Source organism: Lepus europaeus, chromosome 13 (genome assembly GCF_033115175.1).
Source record: "Lepus europaeus isolate LE1 chromosome 13, mLepTim1.pri, whole genome shotgun sequence".
Lineage (NCBI taxonomy): Eukaryota > Metazoa > Chordata > Mammalia > Lagomorpha > Leporidae > Lepus > Lepus europaeus.
The window spans coordinates 87,929,377-87,955,880 of NC_084839.1; the positions used below are offsets into that span (position 1 = coordinate 87,929,377).

General features: G+C 52.4%; 1 protein-coding gene across 1 annotated transcript in view; it reads right to left on the reverse strand.

Moving 5' to 3' along the window:
* Positions 1-26,504, reverse strand: part of CRACDL (CRACD like) — a 138,850-nt gene that overhangs the window by 13,120 nt on the left and 99,226 nt on the right. The window contains exons 3-7 of the mRNA XM_062208883.1: positions 25,456-25,624; positions 18,252-18,387; positions 17,762-17,926; positions 12,827-13,039; positions 6,581-8,261 (exon numbers count right to left, since the gene is read on the reverse strand). Coding sequence (XP_062064867.1) covers positions 6,581-8,261; positions 12,827-13,039; positions 17,762-17,926; positions 18,252-18,387; positions 25,456-25,624 — 2,364 coding nt within the window. The remainder of the gene's footprint in view (positions 1-6,580; positions 8,262-12,826; positions 13,040-17,761; positions 17,927-18,251; positions 18,388-25,455; positions 25,625-26,504) is intronic.

The window sequence follows — 26,504 nt, forward strand, 5'->3', positions numbered from 1 at the left end:
ATATAGCCTAGCGATTAAGATGCCCACATCCCACACTGGTGTATTTGGATTCCACACCCAGTTCTGGCTCCTGATTCCAGCTTCCGACCAGTGCAGGCCCTGGGAGGCAGCCATGATGGCTCAAGTAGCTGAGTCCCTGCCACCTACATGGGAGACTTGGATCGGGTTTGCTGGCTTCTGGTTTCAGCCCAGCCCAGTTCCGGCATTGCAGCTATTTGGGAAATGAAGCAGCAGATGGGAGCAGAGTGTTCTTTATCTCTCGTTTTCTTTCCTTCTGCCTCTCAAATGAATAAGCAAAAAAGAAAGAAAAATCTAATTAAAACAAAGAAACAACAAAACAATTCTCTGGATACTTGGGAGTACTAGGAAGGAGAGTCGGCTCCAAGTGCACCCAGAGACAAGTGGCAAGCACACACCACAGAGCTGTTCCCACACTGCCACGCGGCGAGGGGCAAAGGGAAGCCTCTGCCACCCTCCTTACGTCCCCTTGGCCTCAGCCGCACACAAGGCTCCTTGCCTTTCCCAATGGCTGCCTCCCCTTCACCTAGCCAGTTGCTCTCTTCCCTCTCCCCCTCCCAAAGACTTCCACCTGCTTCCACTTTCTCTCCAAAATAAGACCCCCCACGTCCGCAGGGGCAGAGATTGCTCCACCCACAGCCGTCAGGCCAGACGGTGTGGCGCTCTCAGGAAGCGCAACACCTGTGTCTGCAGCCGCCTTCCGGTCCACAGCACGAGGCCACCGGCGCCGGTCCACCTCTCCTCCTCTCCCTGCTGCCAGAGGCTCCTCACCAGCCCTGCTTCACCGGCTCAGGCTTTCTGTGGTTTTCATTTCTCCAGCTGTAAAGAAATCCACTTTCCCCTGACCCCAGTTCTCCTCTCTCACAATCTTCAAATCTCCCATGGCAGCAACACAAGCCACGGACCCTCTCCATGTCCCCAGCAGGTGTTTCCATCATCGGAGGTGAGAGCCAGTGAGGACTGAGAGGCGTCCTCTGCCCTGGTGCTGTGGACAGTCACTGTGACACGTCTAATGCTCACTCATCCACACAGTGCATGCTCAGGGAACCCCAGCAACTATTAGCAACACGTTATGGTTAATAACTAACCCAGCCTGGGCATAAAGGCCAGTGGAGCCAGGTTTCCCAGTGGCAGCATTGACATGGGCCTGATAAGGCAGCAGCGGGTCCACCGTGCGGGAGTGGTCAGCACATGTCATTGGACAGGAGTTTGCCCAGGTCTGCACAGTAGAGTCTGTGGGAGTCTGAATCCTACTCTGCTCGCTGTCCTAGCTCTGCTGCTTGTGGGTAAAATCTGGCAGATGGCACTCATAAAGAAAAGCCAGAGCAGAATCACACGGGGCCTGGGATGTGGTGGGGGAGGCCACTGCCCGCCGTGCAGCCTGCGGATGCTCAGAAGCTCTGTCAGGCTGTTTCTCCGACTTCAGGCACAGCTGCCCAGTGCCCAAGGCTGGCCTGATCCCACGGTGGCCCAGCCCGACACCCACTTCTCACGGTGGAGACCCTGGCAAGCCTCAGGGTACGCAGTTTGTGGAGAAGCTTGACTAAAGGCAGTTACTCATCTGTCCCTGGCTGTGCAGTTAAAGCCAGGCCCTCAGTAGAGGGCAGTGAGTGAGGCTCCCAGCAGCAAGACAGCCTGCTCTTCTCCAGAACCAACCAGGCAACGTCCACAGCAGCTGGGAGTGGGCTGGGCTGATGCCAGGAACTCAATCCAGGTCCCCCTCATGGGGGGAAGGAAGCCAATTACTTGAACTGTCACCGCTGCCTCCCAGAGGACACGTTAGCAGGGAGTTGGGGTCAGGAGCTAGAGGCCAGAAATCAAGTCCAGATATTCCAATATGGGATGGGCATCTCAACTGGTACCTTAAACACTTGGCTAAACACCCACCCCCAGATATGTTATTGAGTTTTTGTCTGTTATGAGCAGAAAACCAACTCTGGATAATTTCAACTCTTTAAATTTAACAAAGGCTGTTTAGTGACCCAAAATATGTTTAGTGACACAATATATCTTTGCAAATGTTCCATGTGCACTTGAACATGTATTCTGCTATGGTTGGTGAAGTATTCTATAAATACCAGCTAGGTCATGTTTGTTGACCTGTTGTTCAGGGCTTACATAGCCTTCTGGACTGCTACTTTTCTGACTACAGAAAGAGGAATGCTAAAGCCTATAGATTTGTCTATTTCTCCTTTCAGTTCTTGTTTTATGTGTTTTAAAGCTATGTTGTTAGGAGCATTCATGTTTAACAGTGATACATACTTGGCAAATAGGCCATTATCAATTTACCAACAGTACTAAAATTATTGTGTTGTGTACCATTTTATCTCTAGTAATTATTTTTCTGAAGTCTTCTTCATGTGATAGCAATATGATCACTCCAGCTTTTCCAGTTGTAAACTACCTATTTTTAAAAATTTCTATTTCTTTGCAGATAATTTCTATCTTTTCATTCAATGGTGCTCATTTTTGGGATGTGTTGCTTTAAAAATTTTGTCTAAGAATTTCAAACCCTGGATCATCTCAGGGTTGGTATAGTTCCCCCCCCCCCCCCACCTTGAGAATGTTTAGGTTTTCCTGATTCTTCATGCATTGGATCATTTTGGTTTGTATCCTACATGTTTTGAGTATTTTGCTAGTCAGTCTCATGGACGTACACAAACTTAAAGGAACCCTGACTTGGGCATCTCCTTTCTGTAATTTCCATGGCTAGAACACCATGGTCACCCCCTGGCACTCTTGTGACTGGAACCACTGTGGGGCAGGGTAGGCAGAGAGGAGCCTGCAGGACTACCCCCTCCACCCCTAGCCCTGCTGCCTGTGCTGGATGTGGGCCCCTGACCCACAGGGGCTACTGCTGGGGGAGCTCTGCAGGCATTCACCTGGAATAGGCTACGAAGTGAAACAGGACAATGACAAAAGGACAGATACTGCATGCCCTCACTCACATATAGAATCTGAAACAGTGACATTATAGAATCAAAGAGTGGAATGTTAGGTGCTGGGGGTAGGGTGTGGAGGAAATAAGTTACTTATCAAATGTGTATAAAATTTCTCCTCCGTAAGTTCTAGAGATTTGCTGTACAACACTACGTATAGTCAACAACACTGTATGATATTTTAAGTGTTCTTACCACAATGAAATAAAAAATTCAAAAGGTACGAATGTATTTTTAGCATGATGCAAAACCCAAACCAAAATCCGCAACTTGTATTACCCAACAAACTTAAATCTATCCGAAATAAGTATGCCATTAGAGAAAGGTGACGATCCCCGAGTTACTTTCCTCCAGAAGAGCTCTCTGACATCCAAGTACAGGATGGGCATCTATGCCTGTCTCAAGGCACCCAGCCGTCCCTTCCCTACAAGGAGCTCCTGAGGGTGAGGCCCCTAACTTCCACTATTTTCTGGGGCCAGAACTGCACTTGCATATAGCAGGAGGACAATAAACAGTTGGTGAAAGACTGAATGTATGGGGGCTGGTGCTGGGTGGTAGTGGTAGACTAAGCCTCTGCCTGCTCCTGGCTGCTCCTCTTCTGATTCAGCTCCCTGATAATGCCCTGGGAAAGCAGCAGAAGATGGCCCAAGAGATTGGGCTCCTGGCTGCCGGCTTTGGATCGGCCCAGCTCCAACCACTGTGGCCATTTGGGGAGTGAACCAGTGGGTGAGAATGGCATTTTGTTGGTCTACTCTCCCAGACACCAATATGTGACGGCAGCCATGGGAGAGACAAATCTCACAGGCCTACGCTCCCAACACGGTAAGAAGACAGACTGGAACGAAAGGTCAGCTGGTGACATCTGAGAGAGTGGGCATAAGAGCTATGAAGTTTTTTTTTTTTTCTATGCACTTTTTGTACTTGATCATTTTTCCATTCAAGACTCCCAAACTTCTCTGTTCTCATTCTAATCCCACGTGCAGAAAGCCACTTCCTAGTCTGTAATTTAGACTCTGGGATGGGTCAGTCCAACGCAGACATGACCTACGGTTTCCTGCACAAATGAACAAAGCAGATGATCCTGTTGTCTTTTCTCTCCCAAGGCACATCAGCAAATCACAGCCCAGGTCTGCACACAGGACCCCTCTGGGCCCAGTAGCCCCGTCAGCTCTGTTAGCTGGCCCTGGGAAGCTGTGTTCCTGTGTTTTTGACAGCAAACACGCATGCTTCCTGCCGCCCTCCCTGCTGAAGGGCATGTCCATTCCTACAAAGAAGGGAACACAGGGTATGGAAGACAGGAGTGGGAGGCCTGAGTGCTGGGACGAAGGAGCTCGCGTCCCCACAGCAGAACTGTGCATCCATCCGGGACACTTTAATAATCTGATTTTATGCTGCAAGTCCTGGAAGGAGGACTGTGGGCGGGGGGGCAGCACATCTGGGAGCTCTGGGCAAAGTTCCTGCCACCACAAGATAATAAACAGCAATGATTAGGTCTTCCTGGAAAATGGAATAATGCTGTTATTAAAACTTTTATTATCTGTGTGCTCTATATGAATGAAACTGCCTCTAACTTGGGAGCGGTGCAGACAGTAGCAGTAATAATGAATTAAACCACAAAGAGATCCAGCGTCAGGGGCAAGCATGGGCTCCCACAGCACAGATCCTGAGATTCTGTTTGGGTCGGCATGAGGCAGGGGTCCAGCCAGGGTGGGTCTAGGCAGCAGCCACAGTCTGTCCTGGTACCTGTCCCTCAAATATACCTGTCCTGAGAGGGCAGCTCTCCAAGAGAATCTGGCTCATTCCCGCCCTCTCTCTGAAGCAAAACCCACATCATTACCCCTGCTGGTAAAGTAGCCTAGATTCTTCCACTTTGGAATTCACCGGCTCTGTTCTTTCTGTGGCTTAGAGAAAGTTAATAGTCATCGCTGGCCGGGACAAGTCTATATAAGCAAAGCTATATCACAAATAAATACTGCATTGCATGTAATCCACTACAGAGAAAAACACACATGGTCCCTGCAGACCACACCAGGCACTTCATAGGCTTAGAAGGAGGAAGCACCACATCACTAAAGGGCCAGGCACTATCCCCTGCAGCCTCCTTCCCAGCTTTGACTATGAACTTGAGCATCCGATTTTAAGTGCCACTTGTCCAGTAAGCCCTTGAGATGCATTTTCAATTCTAGGTCATGCAGGTGGATGGTGCTGATGGGAGGGATTCATCTGCACACAGCATGTCCCCTGGCCGTTTTAGTGGCGTTTTGAACAGCAGCTTCAATACCTCGCTGGAAATCAACAGGGTGGATCATCAGCTATGCCCTGAACCTGCCCCAGGGCTTCATCACCAAGTACCATAACATGTGGCACAAGCAAAAAAAAAAAAAAAAAAAAAAAAAAAAAAATCCTAGCAGAGCCAAGAGGCCCAGGGATCAGGAAGACCACACGTATGGGCTCTCGGCTACTGCCTGGATCCTTGGCTGCCACTGCAGGAACTCAAAACACCTTATCCACTGTACTTTGCTAACCCAAGCAGGAGGCAGAATGTCTTGGGACCTGTCTGTACATTGCTTTGTTGGAGTTAACTTTTCCACCTGTGTGTGCAATTTCTTTCTGGGATACAGGGTTCCCTAATGGCCACCAAGTTCTACTTCCTCTCTCTCTAATACTGCTGTGCTTACTAAACCGGGTTCCTGGAATCCTAGCAAACACTTAAAGTAGCCAGAAACATTTTTTTTAAAGTAATTTTGCCTTGGAAAGCTCCCCAGGCCCCTCAGCAAACACACGCACACTCCTCAATTGCGTAGTTTTGTTTCCTGACATGCTGATGTCCATGAATAAAATAAACCAGCCACGAAAGACTCTTTAGTCCCACTTCAAATGCTCATTCCCAACAGATTTCTCATCTCACTGGAATCGCTGGAAACCAGGAGGGACAAGGGCCAAAGAGAGACAAGGGTCAACCATTCTGTCTTTGCTCATCCTAAAAGACAGCTGCTCTCAGTGGGTCTGACACGCTATCCCCATCTTTACATATCTTTTTGAAACAGGCAGTGAACACGGGGGCTCCACCCCAAGGGGGCTTACGTTTGACCAAGACTTGGGCCGGGCGGCTCTCCACAGGAGGCAGGCCCACGTGAGCCTGCTCATGAAGTGGCCAGGAATTCCTCCTGGGGAAAGGTAGTCAGGACCGTCACTGTCACCGATAGATAGTCAGCTGCTCACGTATGGCCAGCTTTGCCCAGGCCTTGAGCTACATCGTACATAGGCCCCCAGGCACAGCCACATCAGAGCGAGTACACACGTCCCGGGATTTGCAGCCGTGCTGAGACTCCTGACACACCAAGTGGGAGAAGCACCTGGGAGACCCGTGCCGAGCCTCGTCAGCTCCGACACGCCCTTGTTATCATCAGCGTTCTTACAAAACCCTGGTATCCGTTTCCCCAGGCCTACTGTCTGACTGGCTGAGCCTCACGTCGGTGGCACTGAGAGGAATTGCGACTCTTTCTTCCAACCCCCCCTGCAACGAGGCGCGTGCCCACGTAGCCACATCCCTGTGGCCGTCCACCAAGATTTGCCAGCCCCTGCGCGGCCCCTCCCCCAACACCCGCCGGAAAGTCTCTTACCAGCTGCCCTGTTCTTCTCCACCATCCGGCCCTCTTTCCTGGGGTCCGGAGGTGGGAGGACTCTCTCCGGGTCTCCGGGGCTGGCTTCCAGAGGCACGGGTGGGTGCGGGAGGGTAAGGCTCTGCAGGAGTGGCTTCCGGGGCAGGGGCGGCTTGGAGCTGAGCAGCTCCGGGGACCGGGCCTTCCCCTTGCCTTGGTTGTTGGGGGACCTGGCACCTCGAGGCGCAGGGGCTGTCCCCGGGGGTCCTTTCTCATCTTTGGGGAGCAGAGTCAGTCCTCCTCTTTCTAGCCTCATCTCGGCGCTGTATCTCTTTATCCCCTTTGCTTCCTGCGAAGAGCCCTCTCTGTATTTGAAAGACAGGGAGGTGGACCGGAGCTTAACGGGGAAGGGGTTTCTGTCCTCACCCGGGGCTGGCTCCTGAGCAGCCGGGCAGGGCTCTCTCGGGCTGGGCGCGGGCACAGCCTCCTGGGTGCTTCCACCCTGCCCAGCCTGGCTGGCCCCTCTGTCCCCTGAGTCCTGAGGGTGGCAGTCCGCTGGCTTCTGAGGGTCCAGTTTCCTGATCGGGGGCTCAGGAAGTGACTGGAGGTCATCCAGAGCCGCCTCGCTCCTCCAGGCCAGGCCGCTCTTCAGCAGGGGCAGGCGCACGCTGGAGGGGCCAGCAAGCTCAGAATGTTCCAGAAGCCGGGAGCCACCGGGCCGCGGCCGAGCCCTGCACGAGGACACGGAGAACTTCTTCACGCTCCGCGACTCGCCGCCAACTTTCTCGGGCTTCCGCTCCGGCGCTGCCTTTTCGGGGCCCCCCTGTGGTGGTTCGGCCTGCTCAGTCTTGGGATGCTCCAGGGGGACGGCCTCTCTGTCGGGGACACAGAGATGGGGCTCCTGGGGAGGTGACTCCACAGAGGCAGGCACGGGGGCCCCGCTGAGGCCCGCGCTCACCGCCGAGGCCTTGTGCTTTAGGCAGCTCTTGGGCATTGGGGGGCTCGGGGAGGGCGCCACGGGGGCTTCCTGCCCTGCCTGTTCAAGCCCGGGCACTTTCAACATTGGCTCTGCTTCCTTCTGCGTACTTGGGTCTGGCTCATCCGGCCCAGATGACGTCTCCAGGGTGGAGGTAGCGACAGTCTCAGGAGGTTTCGTGTCCCCCTCAGCCAAGTGGGCGGCTGCTGGGCTTTCCACACCTCCTGCACACGGCACCTGCTCTGCACACGGCACCTGCTCCACACACGGCACCTGCTCCACACACGGCACTGCCTCCGCTATGGCTGTGGCTGGGGGCCCTGGTTCTGTGGCTGGCAGCCCCTCCACATGATTTCCGCTCCTTGGGCTCACATGTGCGGGGTCTTCCGGCAGGGATGGGGGCTCCAAGGAGGGAGCCGGGTCTAACACGGGCTCCGTGACCTCTGGGGTCACTGGGAGGCTTACGGGGTCATCCCCGGGGGAGCTCCCCTCCTCCACGCTGGCGCTGAGAGCCAGGGAGTGCTGCAGGCGCCCACGTCTGGCCCGGGGCCCTCCGGGATGCAGCAAGGTGGCCAGTGCCCTGGGCTCAGCGCCTCTGTCTAGGACCCAGTCCTGCAGCCCGGCCCCGGGGCTCCCCTCTGTGCTGGCTTCAGGCAATGGCTTCTCGTCATATTCCTCCTCCTCTGGCGTGCAGGTCAGGTCGCTCAGGGACTCCGACTGTGCCCGCTAAGAGAAACAGAAATAAAAGACACGGTCGCTGTGCTGCAGTGAATAGAGGAAGCTGACAACCCCCCTGTTTTCCTCCAGCCTTCACAGAGGTTCAGGACAGCTACAGGGGGCAGCTCAGTACACGTTCACACGCCAGTGTCTTTCCTTGATCCCTCCTTACCGGTCTACTCGGGACACTGGCTCACAAAGCTAGCAGCACAATGGCAGCTATGTCCTCCAAATGCATGTCACCTCCACTCAGGGGCTGAGTCACAGCCCGCAGACACTGCACTGTGGGGTGCAGTGAAGGGAAGGGGACAGACATCGGCCAAAAGCCTGCTAGGCCTTGTGCTCCGTGCTTGCGGTTTCACTCCGCTGAGGGAGAAAGGGGTTACCACTTCCCTTTTTGCACTTGGGGAGCCGGGGGCTCGGAGACGGCGTCAGAACCTTGGTCACAGCTGAGCTGACAGACGGCCTAGCTGAACAGCTGTGCTCCGCGTGCCTGTGCTGCCCCTCTCCCCAGGGATGAGCCCTCACAGGGCTAGTCTTGCTAAAAGACAACGCACATTATGCCAAACGGGGCCCATAGCTCACCATGGCCTAGGGACTTGATCCAAAATCTTTGGCTGGTTAAGTCATGTGTTCTCAGCGCTTTGACCTCCTTACTGAGATCAAACGAGTCCCCAGTCGGGCTCCAGAGGCTGGGCCTGAGTGCCTGTCTGCCTCTCACACCCTCCCCGCTGCCTCCCAACACCACACACCTCTGGGATGCTGCACAGGCACCCCCAAGGTCTGCTCCAGATTCTGCCTCCATAGGTAGGCCGGCCTGCCCCTGCAAGCTTACAGTCTCCCTGCCCTGGCCTCCCGGAGCCCTGCCAGCCTTGTGACATTCTTCTGGGCAGCCTCTGGATTCGGGTCCAGCTTCCTCCTCACTGTCACAAAGTCAGCTCCTGCTCTCGCAGAAAGAAACAGGGCGCCAAGGTAATCACACACGATCCAACAGCGACACGTGCAAATGACCCAAAGGATGTGGAGAGGATTCAGGCCGAACTTTTTAAAAAGTTCATGCCCTACCGATCCTGTCCCGGTTGCCCCTCTTCCAGGCCAGCTCTCTGCTGTGGCCAGGGAGTGCAGTGGAGGATGGCCCAAGTCCTTGGGCCCTGCACCCCATGGGAGACCAGGAGAAGCACCTGGCTCCTGCCATCGGATCAGCACGGTGCGCCGGCCGCAGTGCGCTACCGCGGCGGCCATTGGAGGGTGAACCAACGGCAAAAAGGAAGACCTTTCTCTCTGTCTCCCTCTCACTGTCCACTCTGCCTGTCACAAATAAAAAAAATAAAAAAAAAAAAAGTTCATGCCCTTAGACCTCAAGAGTCATCCAGGCTGTTGCATAACCACCTCTCTCGCTTTCCTTTTTTCGAAAGCAGGAAACGAGCCATTGAGCGGTGCGTCTGCAATGGGTTTTTGCTGTTGTGTGATTCTAACATTTCCCAGCTGGCATCTGCTTGCTCACAGAACACAGAACGACTGTGACGACGACAACACCTAAGCTAACTCTTGCCCACACGCACAGCTGTACTCTCTGGGAGTTGAGAAGAGGAAGGTGCGGCAAGAAATCGATAGACTTTACCAGAGTTGTGGCTTTTCAACATTGCCACGACCCCGGCTGTTTGCTACTACAGGGGACTGTGGATGCTGAGAGCGCTCTAGGTGCGGGTCGTGGTTTACAACTCTTGATCTGAGATTACAGATACGTCAGTGGGAAGCTGGGGACTGGGTCTGGCTCGGGCACATCCCAGCTGAGGCACAGGCAGCGTAGGAGGTAGCTACGGCGGTCGGGCTGGAAGAAGGTTGGCCCGGCGCACGGACATGGGCCTTGAGGAGGGGAAGACTGCTTTTGCCTCAGTCCAGGCTCTGGCCAGGCACAGCCACCAGCAGCACGGGGCCCCAGGTCACCAGGTTCACTATGCTGGCTCCATCCCAACAGCCTCCCTGTCACCTTCTTGGGGCCCTCAGAGTGGCTTCGCCATCTAAGGAAGTAGCAAACGGGGGCGCTCACAGCTCAGGCTGCACCAGGATGGAGCCGTGGTCTGGGCTCCCTGTTCTTCCACCTTCTCCTGCCAGGATGATAAAGTTCCTTAGAGCAACATCCCGTCGCCTCCGGGCAGAGGGGGCTGCCCATGAGCAGCAGGGCAGAGGGGACACAGGGAAGGTGTCAGTCCTATCTGAGTCCCAGGGCTAGTCATCTCCTTGTGCTGCTCCTATTAAACTGGAGCTCACCATAATCCCTGCTCCTGGCACTGCCAAGGCTGGTGCCAGGACTGCCTGGCGTGGTGAGATGTGAATGGAAGTGTTCCTGGGTGACCCACCACCATAGAGTATGGAATCACACGGCGCATGGTTCTGAGCACCAGGTGACACGCTGACCTAACATCCAGGGTTTGTCTTTCTCAATCTCTGCTTTGGTTGGGGCAGAGAGGTTGAGCCAAGTGCACCTGTGTTCTCCAAATTCACAGTAAGTGTCTCGGTCTTGAGAGTCAAGGCTGCTGCTGGGCACGGTGATGTGTTTAGGATATGAAGAGTCTCTTTCCCCCTTAGATCTCCCCAAGATTCCAAGCCTAGATGATGTGACGCAGAGTTCACGCCACTGGTGATGTGGCCAGGGATCGCTTGGCCAGGCAAGGATAGCTGTTGCACCCAGACAGAGGAATGCAGAGAGACCCTGAGGATGCCAGAGGCCCAAGGGGTGAGGGCGCAGGTGAAGGAGAAAGAAGCTTCCGTGCCAGGTGAGAGAAGCAGGACTCACTATTCAGTTATGGCCAGAGGGACAGCAGGCTCCGAGGCCCCAGGGTCAGAAGGCAGAGGAAGGGGGTGGCGTGTGGCTCCTTCCCACTCTTGGAGCAGTAAGGGAGCATCTAGGAGCCCCCTGAACTCCGAGAGGGCCCAGGGGGAAGAGGTATCTGATGACCAAGGGGCAGAGGGAGCTGTGGACACTGATGGACAGAGGCCTCCCACTTACAGTTCAACAGAGAATGGAGGGATGGCGGTGCCCAGTGCCCAGTCGGGGACACACAGACCCCTCTGAGGACTTACTGTGTCCAAGCTAGCTCCCTACCAAACAGGGAAGGCGAAGAGGGTGGGAAAGGGCACAGAAATGGCAGCGTTTAAATCAAGGAATGACTCTGTGTGTGTGTTTACCCATACTGACAATATCAGATTTCCTGTTATTCTACAAAATGAGAGTCAAGAATGAAGTCAAGTTCAAAACAAGAAGGAGGGTTGTGGCTTTGCCCAGGAGGGCCAGAGGGGAGTGGTGCTCCTGGCCAAGCTGTGGCTAGTCCCACATGCCCCTGCCACAGCAGAAGACCTCACATGAGGGTAAAACACAGACTGGAGCACCAGAAGAGGCTAGCCCTGGCCCTGGCCGGGCCCTGGCCCAGCACAAGGATGTGCAGGTCTGGAGTGATGGGGCCTTGTCACACCCCTCAGCACACAGCTCTAACCAATCACCAGCAGGTACATTACATGAAGGTAAACCCCCCTGCTTCTTCCTCCAGCCAACCCTGCTGCCAGGAGTTTGACAAGCCCTTTCCACGTGCCCAAGGGAAAACTCCTTCTCTGCGTGGAGTCCCTGAAATCCTAAGTGGCCACGGCCAGCATCTCTAGAGGATGCCTGTCCTGGGTGCTTCATCAACACCCTGGCATCACATTGAAGGGAGAGAGGCTCTCAGCCTTCATTCCTGGTGGCCAAGCTGGCCCCGTACCCATTCCTCATCTTGTCTACGGCTGAGGCCTCGTAGGCCCCATCAGGCAGGGGAGGAGGCGATGATCCCACATGGACCACCATGCCATGGGTACCACCAAGCCAGAGTGTTCCACGATCCAGGTTCTGGGCTGCCAGAACTACAAGATGACGATCCTCCCCAGGACAGCATGCCCAAAGGAGGGTGGGTTCTTAGGCAGCCACTCTTGTGTTTCAGCTGCTTCTGCCACTCACCCCCATTCGTCTGTTCACTCATTCATCCATGCAGCACATTGCCACCGAGTGTCAGCTCTGTGACTAGCACTGCTTTTGGGGGCTGGGAGTACAGTGGGGCCAGGCCCTCAAAGAAGACTGGGAATAAGGGAGGGAGCACGTGCATTCACAAAGGTGACTCTGTGGGGGGCAGGTCCTCCAAAGAAAAGGCCTGGTCAGGGCGAGCCTCCCCAGGGAGTGGAGCTCCAAGCTGAGACCCCCAGTGCTGGAAAGGAGACAGGCAGGGCGATCAGCAGGACCAAGGATCAGGCCTGAGTGTCACATGACAAACAGGTAAGGATTCCAGGGCCTGGTGGCGCCAGGCTTGGAGTGTGGCTTTAAGCCGGGTGCACTGGGAAGGTAACTCACACACAGTGCACAGTGGGCTCCTGACAAGCGTGTGTGCAATGAATGAATGGAGTGTTTATGCAAGGGAGAGATATCTGATTTACGTTGGAAAGACTAGTAACCCCAGCAGCATGGTCCCATCGGCCATGGGGGTGCTCAGGGCGGCACGAGAGGCGGGGTGGGACTGGGGCCGGGGGTGCCGAGCCTGCCGTGCCATTACCGAAGACAGCCGCCTCATTTTACTGGACCGTTGGTTGCGGGGTTTCACCAGGAGCTTGTGCTTGGCTGCAGAGTTGTCCAGGCAGGAGGAGGATTCGGGAGGATAACTGAAGTCAGCCACGGGGGCCAGGCTGCTGTCCGAGGTCCGGGACGTGACAGTGGCATCGCTCGCCGGGTCTGGAGACTGCGGCCGGGACGACGATACTAAAGAGATCTTCGTGGGACAAAAAGCAAGCAAACAAAGCAAGCATGAACCTCCTGCCACGGAGCCAACCTATGTACTCTCTCCTTCAATGTTGTGCTATCTCTGAGCCTGCGCACCTGTCTCTCCACGGGGCAGGGTACAGGACACATCCTCCCTTAGGGACCCTGGCACTCCTCTCCAAGGCCATGCAGGGAACTTGGGTCCAGGTTCCTTTGGCAGGATGCTTCTGCCCTCCCCCTTCTCACAGCAGATGGTACAGGCACTTGTGATCAAAGAACGACTTCCTTTGATGAAAGAGACCAGCCCCAACTCTGCAAGGGCAGAGTCATCCGTCCCTGTCTCTGGCAACCAAGAGGGCAGCCTGGAGTGGAGTTCTGAGAGCCGGAGCCCACCACCTAGCGTCCTATCACGAGAGTTTTGTTCGTTCCAGAAGGTCTCTGCACCCTCACACATCCTCTGGGAGAAATCTGGCGTTCAGTCTCCATCTGTTGGATGTTTCTAGTTTAGACCTCAGCAGGGAGGAACTGACAGTCGGCAAAGAGCAAGCATTTGCTAGGGAGGGAGGGGACGCTAGCAGCCGTGTGGATGGGTGTGGGCGATGCGCTAGGACACGTGCTTCAGCGAGTGAGGTCAGGAGGGCTCGCAGAATACAGCCCTGAGCGTCCACGAGAACGTGCAGCCCAGGGGAGTGGCCCAGGGGCAGAGGACAAGCCGAGAGGCACTGGGCTTTGGGTATGACCCAAACCAAGCAACAAAGCATCCACCCAACCAAACTTTCCATACAAGCACGGTGCTCACTATTAGGGTCACGTTTACATTTCAAACATAGGAACGTAGTTTGATTCACCACACAATGACTTAGCGAGTCCTGATGAAAATAGTCTTTTCAGGAAACAGGCAGAGAGTAAGACACCAGCATCGTCCACCCACTTCCCATCCCTGGAGCCCCCTGGGTTTTTGTCCACAGCCCTGGAACCCCACATGGAGCAGGTGCCCAAGAGCGTTTGTGGCACTGCTTGAGGCTGTCAGAGGGCTGGGCCCCACCACGGGGACTATCCCTGCAAAGCAACAACCTCAGAGAACTTACTTTCCCTTCTCACATAAAGGCCCTTGACATTGTTTGATGCAAGTTGAGCCCAGTAACTGGGCAGGAGGTAATTACCAAAATGAGGGCAATAGGGGTCTAAGTGGTCATCATCTATTTTAGTTCTCTTAACTACTCAGGTACTTATGGGAACACAGCAGGAAAAATTATTTTAAAAATTAAACTGCGGGGCTCCTGGCCGCTACAAGAGCCGTGCGTGCAGCTCTGGCTTCTTCTACTGTTGTAGCCAAGGACTCACCTTTGACCCGGCAAGTTACGCCTCTCCCGGATTATTGTTCTTAAGGGCCACAGATAGGATGTGTATGTTTTGAAATCAAACTGAGTCCTTAATTTTTACCACTGTCTGGACAAACAGCAGATAAACGGTGGCTAAAATTTTTCTGCTTACTGCTTGGGACTAATGGAACAAAGATACAGCCCTTTGCAAATGTGGTGACTGCACAAGATGACGCTTTGTGACAACACCATGGGCCTTCTGTCACCCTCCTGTAACCTCAAGGGGCAAACATCCCACTCCTCTTCCACGGGGGTGAGCTGGTTTGTGCTGTCTGGGCAGCCAGTGCTGGGCCCCAGGCCCATGCCGGCCCCTGTGCTGGGGACCTTGGCACGGAGCTGATCTTCCCTGGCCCCTGACCTACATGCAGACCCTTTACTGTTGTTGTCCTGTCCCCAGGAACTCAGTCCCTCTGCCATTCTGAGAGTTCTCGGGTCCCGCACAGATCAACACCATCTGGACCAGGGAGTACCATGAGTTGCTGCTTTTTAGCAATGACTTAAGCAACGTTGAGGCGGGGTCCTGGGGAAGGGCGGGGGAGGGGCTTGTGTTCCGGTGGGTGATTGGCAGCAGCCACACAGCCTTAACTCTGGCTCTGCGGGGCCCCAGGCACCCGATTTCCCCTGGAACCTGTGCTTCTGGACGATACTGGAAGCAGAGGACTTGAAAGTCTCACGTGTGGCCCTTTGCAGCAGGGGATGTGGCTCCAAGGGCCCCTGGGAAAGCTGAGGTCCAGCAGCTTTCTCCCCAGTGACACTGGGTGATGGCTGCTTCCTGACATCTGACCTCACACAGAGGGCCTTGGCACTGTAGAGTGGGTTGAGGATGGTGCACATGGGAACGACCCCCAGGCTGGAGCTGTGCCATGGGAGTGGCGAAAAGCCCTCCGGCTCTGCGGCGGGGAGGAAGCCCCAAGCTACCGGAGCTCATTTATCCTCCCCAAAATCTTCTGAGGACACAGGCCCCAGGAGGCAACGAACCTGCCAAGACCTGAATGGCAGGAGGCCTAGACTATGACTGGTTTGACCGAATTCTACCTTAGCCACCATCAAGTGTTATTGGTCAATTCAGGTGGTAACAAAATTTAAATAATAATAATTGCACATACTTCCTGAGAAATTTATCCTACCAGAAAATACCAGTTTGACCACGTCCTCAAATATTTGTTACTAAAGACACTTTTTTTTTCCTCCACAATACTCTTCAGTCAAGCATATGGGCCAGGGGCAGGTGTCGGTCAGGAAACACGGAAGCCGCCCACAATGCCTCCCCCTTGGGATTTAAGGAGCCGTACATCAAATCCCATGGCACACAAGCATGTTTGAAGAGGCTGCGCTGCTTCCTCCTTCGGTTGGCCGATGGGCACACACCACGCTCCAGGAGCAGAGTGCAATCACCGGCTCCTCCCCACCCCAGGGAGGACCTTGTCCCGTCTTAAAGGCCCGGGTTGTGGTTCCCTACAAGCCGGGGAGATTGTGATACTCAGTAACTAAGACGATCTGAAAGCATTTTAAAAAATAATAAAGTTTACAACAACCCTGGGAGAGACTCTAAGAAGGACGAGGCAGGCCCCAGGCTGCCGGGACTGGCTCGCCCTCAGCTCAGTGCAGAATCCGTGCCTCGTGGTGCTGTGTGGGTTTGCAGCTGGGCCTGCTGTGGAGTGGACGGAAACCACCTGTGCTGCCTTCCCACCTGTCTCGGCGCAGGCACAGAGGGAGGGTGCTGTGAGAGCCGCAGCTCTGTGGGACGGGAGGTGGCACAGGAAGCAGATGGCTCACTGTGGCCACTTTCCATCCTTTCAGCCCAGAATACACAACGCCACACCTGCTCCCCAGAGGCAGCGGCGGTGGGCGATGTAGCTGCTTGCAGGAGGATTTTAAGGTGTTAAGGGGTGCAGGAAGCTCTCTGCTGTGGCCCGGGAGTGCAGTGGAGGATGGCCTAGGTCCTTGGGCCCTGTACCAGCATGGGAGAACAGGAGAAGCACCTGGCTCCTGGTTTCGGATCAGCACGGTGCGCCGGCCGCAGCACGCGCGCCGCAGCGGCCATTGGAGGGGGAACCAATGGCAAAGGAAGACCTTTCTCTCTGTCTCTCTCTCTCTCACTGTCCACTCTGCCTGTCAAAAAAAAAAGGGGGGGGGGGTGCAGGGTTGGCCCGGCAGAGTCCTGGGAACAAGCCACACCACCCTCGCCACCTGCTCCTCCTGCTTGGGGCGGAGAGCCGCTGTATGGAGCCCACTGTCCTAGGAGCCTGCTCTTGGGGGAGGGGACAGGGACAGGCTCCCCGAGAGCAGAACTCAGGATGGGGCCGGGGCAGGCTGGGGAGGCAATACTTCTCTGGCCAGGTCCAAGTGAATCTCAAGCCCAGGGCTGACTCAAATTCAGCCCCACCACAGTCCTTCGTCCGTGTGGCTCCGGGAACCCCCAAGTACACATGCTGATGAGGTTCGAGAGGCTTTCTGGGTGTCCAAGGCAGAGTGGCTGCCGAGATGGGGCCACAGTGGGCCCCATGAACAACCCCTGGGTGGGGCTGGAGGGAACAGCGTCCTGAGCAGGCCCAGGGCAGGTGCATGGCTATAAAGCAGGAACTCCAGCCTGCATCTTTCAGGTGTGGGCGTTCACTTGGGTAAGAGCAACTCTGTCCACTCCACAGCAAGGCTTGTCTCCAGAGGGCAAGTGATCATCTGTTTTGTCATTCGTAGACGTTTGGCAGCTGATGCTCTTACCACAGTAAAGTAACATTTCTAAAAACGGCAGCATCACATGCTGGCTGGTTAGGCCTGGAATGAGCTCACGGGTTCCTCCTTTCGTGTTCTAACGGGGAAGGTGGTGTTTGGGGTCAGCTCCTGCACCCTGCTGAGGTCGTAAACTCTGGCCTGCTTGTCCGGTCCCTGCTGCAACATACCTCATACTCCTAAACCAACATGTTACCCTGGCCCTAGGTTTCAGACCGGAATCTGCAGCAGTATTTACTGCTTCCTTCTCCTGCAGGCCAAATGTCAAGACAAGAGAAAATAGACCCTAAGAGGTTTCCTTTCTTTGGAATGGGGTTCTGTGTCATCCACCCAGACAGGAAAGACGAGGTATTGGGTAGATTGTATTCCACCGATGACTGTCACACAAAAATAATGTCACCCAAACCACACTTCCTAACCAGACCTGAATTTCTGCAAAAAAAAAAAAAAAAAAAAAAAAAGAAAGAAAGAAAGAAAATAAACACAGCCCAAGGGCCCAGTGTGGGTTCCAGCATCCTGGTCTTCCACCCAGCAAACCCTGGGGGAACACCCAGAGCTCCAGATGGCTGAACTCTGTAGTCGACACCGAGAACACATGTGGTGACACAGACCGCACTTGCCTTTATGGTTGTGCTAGGACCTGCGTCGTGCAGCAGAGACATCTCAGGGGGGCTCCGGGGCAGCCCGTCGTCTTCAGAGCTCATGCCGGCATCCTCTGCCCGCTTGGCAGGAAGGCCCCCTGGAGGAGGTGGCGGCCCCAGTTTCACATTGCACTGGATTTTTGACTAGATTGGAATAAAGACATTTACCCTTAGGAATTTCATCAACAGCATTATCTACAAATCTTCCTGCTCCGATTCATTTGTTTGGGGGATATTTTCACACTGCAGGGGACAGAACCAGAAGAGTTCATGCCTCCAGCAGGCACTGTCATTTTGCTGAGCTGAAACTCAAGAGCTGAGATCTAGGGGTGACCTGGCAGTGTCCCGAGAGCTGAGACACGGGTGCGACTCTACTTTGCCATATGCCAAACTAGGCTGGAACCAACGAGAGATTTCTCCACCGATTCTTGATGTACATGCCGAGTGAAGGTGCCGAGGGGACGTTTACCTGCAAAGCTTTAATCCGATCGCACACGTTTTCTTGGGAGAACACCCGCACAGGCCGAGCAGGGTCCTGTCCCGACTCGGGGATGAAGATGCTGTCGTGCGAGAGGGCCCGGCTGCCCAGGGTGCCCCTTGACTCCCTAGGAGAGAGGGGCCAGTGTGAGACTCTGCCTGTCTTCCCTCTCTTGGGGCTCTCAGGATGACAAAGGAACTGGGGGGTGGGGGGAATCACTTCTAATATTTTATTGCACAGTAGAAAAACTATGGATGACAACAGTTCATTGTATATTTCAAACTAGCTAGTAGAGGGGATTTTGAAGGTACCCAACCAAAGAAATATTAAATGTCTGAGGTGACTAATAAGCCAGTTAACCTGATCCTTACAGGTTGTATACTTGTACTAAAATGTCACACTGCACCCTAAAGATATGTACAATTACTGTGTATCCATATAAAGTAAAACTTGAATTTTAAAACGAAGGAGGCTGGTGGGTTATGTCACCGGTTGGGACACCCCACATCCCATACCGGAGTCCCTGGAGTTGAGTCCTGTCTCTACCTTTGTTTCTGATCCAGCTTCCTGGTAATGTGCCTGTGAGGCAGTTGGTTATGGCTCAAGCACTTGGGTTCCTGCTGCCTGCATGGAGGCCAGGATGAAGTTCCTGGTTCCTGGTTTCAGCTTGAACCTGCCCTGGCTGTTGTGTGTACTTGGGGAACAAACGAGTACATGGAAGATCTTTTTCTGTCTCTTTCTGTTGCTCTACCTTTCAAATAAATAAAACTGAATAAATAAACAATTTTTAAAAAATGAAATCCGACAGCATGCCCTCTACACTGTTGAATACCACGGGCCACTACCAGGAGCACCGCAGAGACAGGAACTTCCTAAGAGGGCGAACGGTTGTGTTTTCTTTCTGTTATTGGCAACACCAAGGGTTGACGAGGTGTGAGGTCCAAGACTGGGGGCCTGCAGAAAGGAATAGTGGACACAGACCGGGTTCCGTGAGGGTGAGGGCAAACAGACCTTGCTGGGCCCAAGATGGCCCCAGAACCAAGAACTGCTGACCTGCAAAGAAGCACTCTCTTTGTCTTGCCTGGCTTGATCCGTGCAAGCCCACCTCTGTACCTAGGTCCTGGAGCACGGAGCCCTTGTGTCCCCACCATCCAAGCGCCATGCCCAGCCTCAAGGATCTTATCCACAGGACAGTCACAAAAGACCCTAAGGTGACGTGGGAATGAACTGTCAGAATTTCTGAGCAGCCTCGGCGGCCAGAACAATAGGGGGAAGGAGATGACCGAGTCCTGGTCAAGGAAGGAAAGCTGGCCTCTGCCCACGCTGGACAGTGGCTGGGCACCAAGCCCTCCTCATCCTCTCCCAGGGAATCCTGGCCTTGGTGCGGCTCTGGGGATGTTGAGGTGTAGACCTTCCCTGCTGCGGATCAAAGTGCTGGCCATTGCTGCTTCCTTTTCAATGAATTTTAGCCTGTAACAGTACGTGTGCCAGAGGGGGCCCGCAGCCCTCAGAGGGTGTGTTCCCACATTCCCGAGAGGGAATCCAGCCAAGCGAAGGGGCCGGGCCCTCCCTGCCACAACAGCTGTCAGCACAAAGATCACAGAGGCACCTGGAGTTCCCTCCCCCACCGACTCCCACCAGCTCCCATCCCACACCTTGAGAATCAGGAACACGGCCCGTATCCCTCCTTCAGGGCACGCTGGGGGCTCATACAGCCACAGGAGGCCTCTACAAAGACACACTGGCAACCACACGAGAGGTGGTAAGTGCCGGGCCACTCACTTCAGTGACACCTGTCAAATCAAAGGATGGGAAGCAACCCAGTGTCCTCCAGGAAGCACCTAAAGGAATGAACCCTGGAATGTGGCCAGGCGGGGAACCCTGCCGCTGACCCAGGGGTCGAAGCTGAATTTGTGCACTGAGCCCAGGCGTCACCAGGTGAGAGCAGGTGCGAGAGACAACAAGCAGAGCAAAGCTCACAGGATGCTGGCACTATGAACATATGAGCACACTTCAAAAAGTTCATGGAAAATGCAATCAAAAGTAGGAGCTTATTTTGGTGCAAAATTTTCCCCCCATCCTAGGTGGCAACTGTGTATTATAAAAAATGATGCACAGATTTCAAAACTGTTTTTGCTCCAAACTAAACTGCTATTTTTTTTTTGAAAGGTAGAGTGGACAGTGAGAGAGAGAGACAGAGAGAAAGATCTTCCTTTTGCCGTTGGTTCACCCTTCAATGGCTGCTGCAGTTGGCACACTGCGGCCGGCGCACCGCGCTGATCCGATGGCAGGAGCCAGGTGCTTCTCCTGGTCTCCCATGGGGTGCAGGGCCCAAGCACTTGGGCCATCCTCCACTGCACTCCCTGGCCACAGCAGAGAGCTGGCCTGGAAGAGGGGCAACCAGGACAGAATCCGGTGCCCCAACCGGGACTAAAACCCGGTGTGCCGGCACCGCAAGGCGGAGGATTAGCCTAGTGAGCCGCGGCGCCGGCTTAAACTGCTATTTTTAATTCCATTTCCCCACGAACTTTTTGAAGTACCCTTATTCCTACGAACATGCATGAACATATGTGTGTTGCCTGCATGAAAAAAAACCATAAAAACAGAAGGATATGTAACAGTATCTTGAAAAAAATGCTTCTTCTAGGGGATATAACTAGATGGGGAAATGGGGTACAAAAGTACTTACATTTACAATTTTGTCTTTGAAACCATAAACATAAGACAGAATAAAAAAAAAAAAAGATGAGGGGGAATAAAACCAGCTCTAAAACTAGAAAACTAGTATAAACAAACCAAACTAATTTTATATCAGATTTCTGGCATAACTACACAGAGCAAGGTATGACTTCTAGTGACTTTATGTCCACAAAAGCTTTAGAATGTTTAAAAATTTGAAAGGCAGGGGCCGGCACTGTGGCATAGTAGGCTAAGCCTCCACTTGTGGCACTGGCATCCCATATGGGCACCAGTTCATGTCCTGGCTGCTCCTCTTCTGATCCAATTCTCTGCTATGGCCTGGGAAAGCAGCAGAAATGGCCCACATGTTTGGTCCCCTGCACTGGCATGGGAGACCTGGAAGAAGCTCCTGGATCCTGGCTTTGGATTGGCCCAGCTCTGGCCATTGCGGCCATTTGGGGAGTGAACCAGCGGATGGAAGATCTCTTTCTGTCCTCTCTCTCTCTGTCTGTAACTCTACCTCTCAAAATAATAAATGAAATCTTTAAAAAAATTGAGAGGTAAAGAAAGAGCAAGTGAGTGAGCACGAGAGTGCTCCCATCCACTGGTTTACTCCCCAAATGTCCACAAGGGTCAGGCCCACAGGCCAGGCTGAAGCCAGGAGCTAGTAACCGGTCTGGGTCTCCCAGTCGAGTCACTGGGACTCAGCTACTTGAGACTGGCTGCTGCCTCCCAGAGTCTGCACTAGCAGTAAGTTGGAATTGAGAGTGGAACCAAGAGTCAAGCCAGGTACTCCATGTAGGATGTGGGTGTTTTAACTGCTAGGATAAATGCCTACCCCCTAAATGACTTTGACTCTACACTCAGAAGAAGATAGGTTCTAAGAACAACAATAAATACAAGGATGTCAAACTGCACCTGGCAGTCTTCTTTGGACTAATACTGACAAAACAGCAAGAAAACAACCTGTACTTGGTACAGGTTCTATTAGGTTGGCGCCTAGCTTGGGTCCGGCCCAGTCTTGGCCTTTGTGGCCATCTGGGGAGTGAATCAGAGGATGGAAGACCTTTCCCTCACTGTCTCTCCCTCGCTATCTGTAACTCTGACTTTCCAATAAAATAAATAAATCTTAAATAAAATTTAAAAAACAATATAGAATAATGTCTAGAGTACATAGTTTCTGTGAGAGAAAGAAGATAATGGAATTATTACAGGACAAAAAATAGATAATTTTGGTAATATCATTAAGTTTTTCAGTACAAGAAAAAATAGAGTACAAAGACTCAAAGAAGTAAACATTTTCTCTTATTAAACTTGGATTGGAAATGAATCCACGTATTATTCCCTTAAAAAACACCATATTTTTAGCTATATGCACTGAGAAGGTCTAGAAGCAATGGCAGCCCACTAGCAATGTTCACCCCTGGCAGCCAGAGTGTGGTCTCTAAGCGCCATTCCACACTAACAGGAAGGAACTGGGCCCGTGAACAGAGCGCTGATGCACCTGGGGTGGGAAATACACAAATGGAGCCTGGGATCTCCCACGAGACAAGAGAGCAAGCAATGAGCTCATGTGAAAGGAATCCAGGAGCTAATATGAAGTGACCCCCAACAGCCAGAGACAGGACAATCTGAGCATTAAAATGCATAACGACAGCCATGGGTTAAAGCAAACCAAATATATAAAAATCACTAAGTCCACAATGATACATGAGGAGAAAAACAAAGAAAGGGTAAAAAAAAAAACCTCCAAAACTCATTGATCACCACCGGAGTTGCTGTGGTACCAGGTCATTACTCAGGCTAGATCAATAAAAGGAGAACCGCACACTGTTCTGTTTGTCTTGTACCGACTGTATTTCAGTGCCACCAAAGTGGTGACAAAGGAAAGTTCTCTGTCATAGAACAAATCTAGCTAGCAAATGTAAGATAATGGCAGAATTGGAAAAATCCTCACTTTGTAAAGAAATAATTGATCATCAGCAGATGTTAAAATCAGTGGGAGATCACAGTGACACCTCCCAAACCCCGAAGATGTCAGTCTTCTTTTTTAAAAAGTTGCTATTTATTTGAAAGGGAGAGACACATACACAGAGAGACAGAGATGGGGACAAGAGAGATCCTCCATCTACTGGTTCACTCTCCCAATGCCTGAAAGAGCCAGAAGTGGGCCAGGTTGAAGCCAGGAGCCCACAGCTCAATCTGGGTTTCCCACATGAGCGGCAGACACACAAGTATTTAAGCTATCACCTGCTGCTTCCTGGAGTGCGCAGTAGCAGGAAGTTGGAATCAGAAGCGGAGTTGGGACTTGGACACAGGCACCCAATCTAAGGGCTTGGTCTCAGCCTCACTAGAAGGGGGATGACCAAAGAGCATACGCCTCCTGCTGTGATGTCACAGGGCACGCCAAGCACCTTCCGAAACCTAAATCTAGACCCAGCCAAATGTTTACAGGAAATGGAGAGAATAGAGGCTTGAGTTCAAATGCGTTAAGACAAAGCAAAACAGGAAGTGGGATACTCCCAAGGCAAGGTGTTCTCTGCTCCTCCCGTAGGTCAGTGACATGAATCAAAGTGGAGAATTTGCTGTGGATTCACAGACTGCCGACGCGTGACCACATGGATAGCAATACGATAAATGGACATTGACTTTTAAAACCCACGGAGCCTCAAGTGGTTCGCCAGCACTAGTGAGCCTCAGCAAATGGAACTGTTCTGCCCACAGCCATGGGTGAGACATTGCTGCAGAGGTCAGAGGCACGCAGAAGGTGGCCTTTGCATTCTGGTCTCTTCCTTCCTTGCTGTTCTGGAAAAATGCTGTGTGCCTTAACATATCCCACCCCTAACCTCCCCTAACAATCTCCCAGGGACGGTGTGTGTGCACGTACATGTGTGTGTGCGTGTCTGGTGGGGTGTGGGTAGTCTCCCTGGGGGCTGGCCTGCTGGTGACACTGAATAATTAGTATTCTCGCAACGTGTTGCTCCCTGAGCGGCTGGAACACTCTGCCTATGAAAATGTGCACGCAGCTCCCCGCTAGCGCCAAAGAAAACAGAGAATGGAAATCCAGTCTTTCCTGTTCAGTCATTTGGTGCCACCAAGTGGTCAGTGTAATTTCTACTTCTTGACAAACAGGCCGGGAGGCTGGTGAGGGGAGGGAGCGGAGGAGGGGACAAGACGCCAAAGCTGGGATGCTCCAGCCCAAGCACCACCCCCCATCTCCCTGTGGTCAGTCCACCAGTTCCGAGCAATGCTATGCCCTGTGGAGAGTTTCATCCTCATGTTAAAGGGCCCACGCTGTTTCAAACAGAAATGCAGGCATATAAAGAAATCTGTCTCTTCTGTTAGTCACAGAAATAACTGCATGTGCATCGTAACTATGTTGAAATACAAGTCATAAAAATAAATACAAGTTATAAAAATAAGGATTTCTTCACTCAACCTGCCCAAAGTCTCATGCTCGTTGGGACCGTTCTTCCTCACGCTATTTTTGGATGATTCTTCTAGGACTAAACGGCAAGCAGTCTTTTTTTCTCTTCCCTCCTATCTCTCTCCCTGAAAACGTTCAAATGAGATCACTCAGACTCATTTCAGTTTTAGGGAAATGTGTTTTTCTAGCATAGCATGCCTGTCCTCATGAGTCTGAATGCAAATGAAGCCAGGGCCTATATTTTAACCCTTTTACTCTCAGTGAAAGGATGTTGGGCAAGTTTCAGATTTTTGCTAATATTTATTTTTTGCTCATTTATACTTCATAAATCAGTGGCAAAAGGAGTTAAAAGATAAATTTATTTTGGTCAGAAAATTTTGAAATTCATGCATGGTTTGTTATTTTTTTAAGAAAAATATTTATTTATTTATTTATTTTAAAGTCAGAGTTACGGGGAGAGGGGCAGGGAAGGATCGATCAATCTTCCATCTAATGGTTCACTCCCCAGATGGCCCCAGTGGCCAGTGCTGGGCCAGGCCAAAGCCAGGAGCCAGAAGCTTCACCTGGTCTCCCTCATGGGTGCAAGAACCCAAAAATTTGGGCCATCTTCTGCTGCTTTCCCCAGGCCATCAGCAGGGAGGTGGTTTGGAACTGGAGCAGCCAGGACATGAACTGGCACCTGTACGGGATGCCATCAATGAAGGCGGTGGCTTTACCCGCTACGCCACAGCGCCGGCCCCAAGCTTGGTTTTCCACAATGCATATTTTTCATGAGCTTTCTGAAGTCCCTGCATATGCAGTACTACTTCTCCCGCAGTCACTGTGAGCTTTTTGTAGAAAAGGCACCTGGCACACAGCACCTACCAAATTGTGTTTTCCCCTAACTTTCTCCATCCCTCCATTTGAAAAGGCAGAAAGCACAACTTGTGTGGAAGACCCTCTGGACTAGAGGAATTACTAGGGGAAAAGGAGACTCATAAATTCGGCAAGTTACTGAGATAATGAAGTAAAGGCTCTGGGTCCCCCTGTACCCACGGTGTCCTTCTCCTGGGTGCAACTCACAGTCTGACAGAAGGAAAAGCAACTTACTCAAGCTCATCCTCCGACTCGTAGCCCACTGGGCCGGACTCGATGGCAATGACCTCGCTCTTGGCCTGACTCTGCTTCCAGGTGCTACTTCCCGTGGACGAAGGAGATTCTTTTCTTTTCTTCTTCCCAAAGAACTTCTTAAAAGTTTTGAATTTGGATTTTTTCTTTCCTAAATAGATGTTAAACAACAACAACAAAATAAGGAAGAGTGCATGTATGTGTGTGCAGGTGTGAGATGTGCACACGGGAGACAGAGAGCAAGCCAGGATCTCTGTCCACACGGTAGTTATCAATGCCAGTGAAGTACGGTGTATGGAACTACATCACTTACCAGTTTTGTACACTTGAAAACAAATCTAGATTTCTACAAACAATGATATTTAAGTAAACAAGCCAAGAATGCTCTGGAACGTGGTCACAGAATCAAAATACAAGCAACTTTCGTCTCACATGAAATAAAACCTTAATCTCTGAAATACATACAGGCAACAATAAAAGTTCCAATGAAACAAAGGCTGTGTGATAACACAAGCTATTTTTTAAAAAATATTTATTCATTTTACTTGAAAGTCAGAATTACAAGAGAAAGAAGCAAGGCGGGGGTGGGGGGGTGGGGGGCGGTTCTTCCATCCAATGGTTCACTCCCCAATTGGCCGCAATGGCCACAGCTGCTCCGATCCAAAGCCAGGAGCCAGGAGCTTCTTCCAGGTCTCCCATGTGGGTGCAGGGAATCAAGGACTTGGGCCATCTTCCAATGCTTTCCCAGGCCATAGCAGAGAGCTGGATCAGAAGTGGAACAGCCAGGACTCGAACCAGCGCCCCTATGGGATGCCGGCACTGCAGGCGGCAGCTTTACCTGCTACGCCACAGTGCCGGCCCCACCCAAATTATTATTTTTTTTAATTGATTTTGAAACACACTCTATCTGGCTTGGACATAGCACCAAGGAGGATCAGAGGGGGCCTGGCTTCAAGGGCAGGAGGTGGCTCGCTGGAGTATCAAATGCCACTGTCAGCTACCAATTGTTGGTAAGAGAAATTACCAAATGG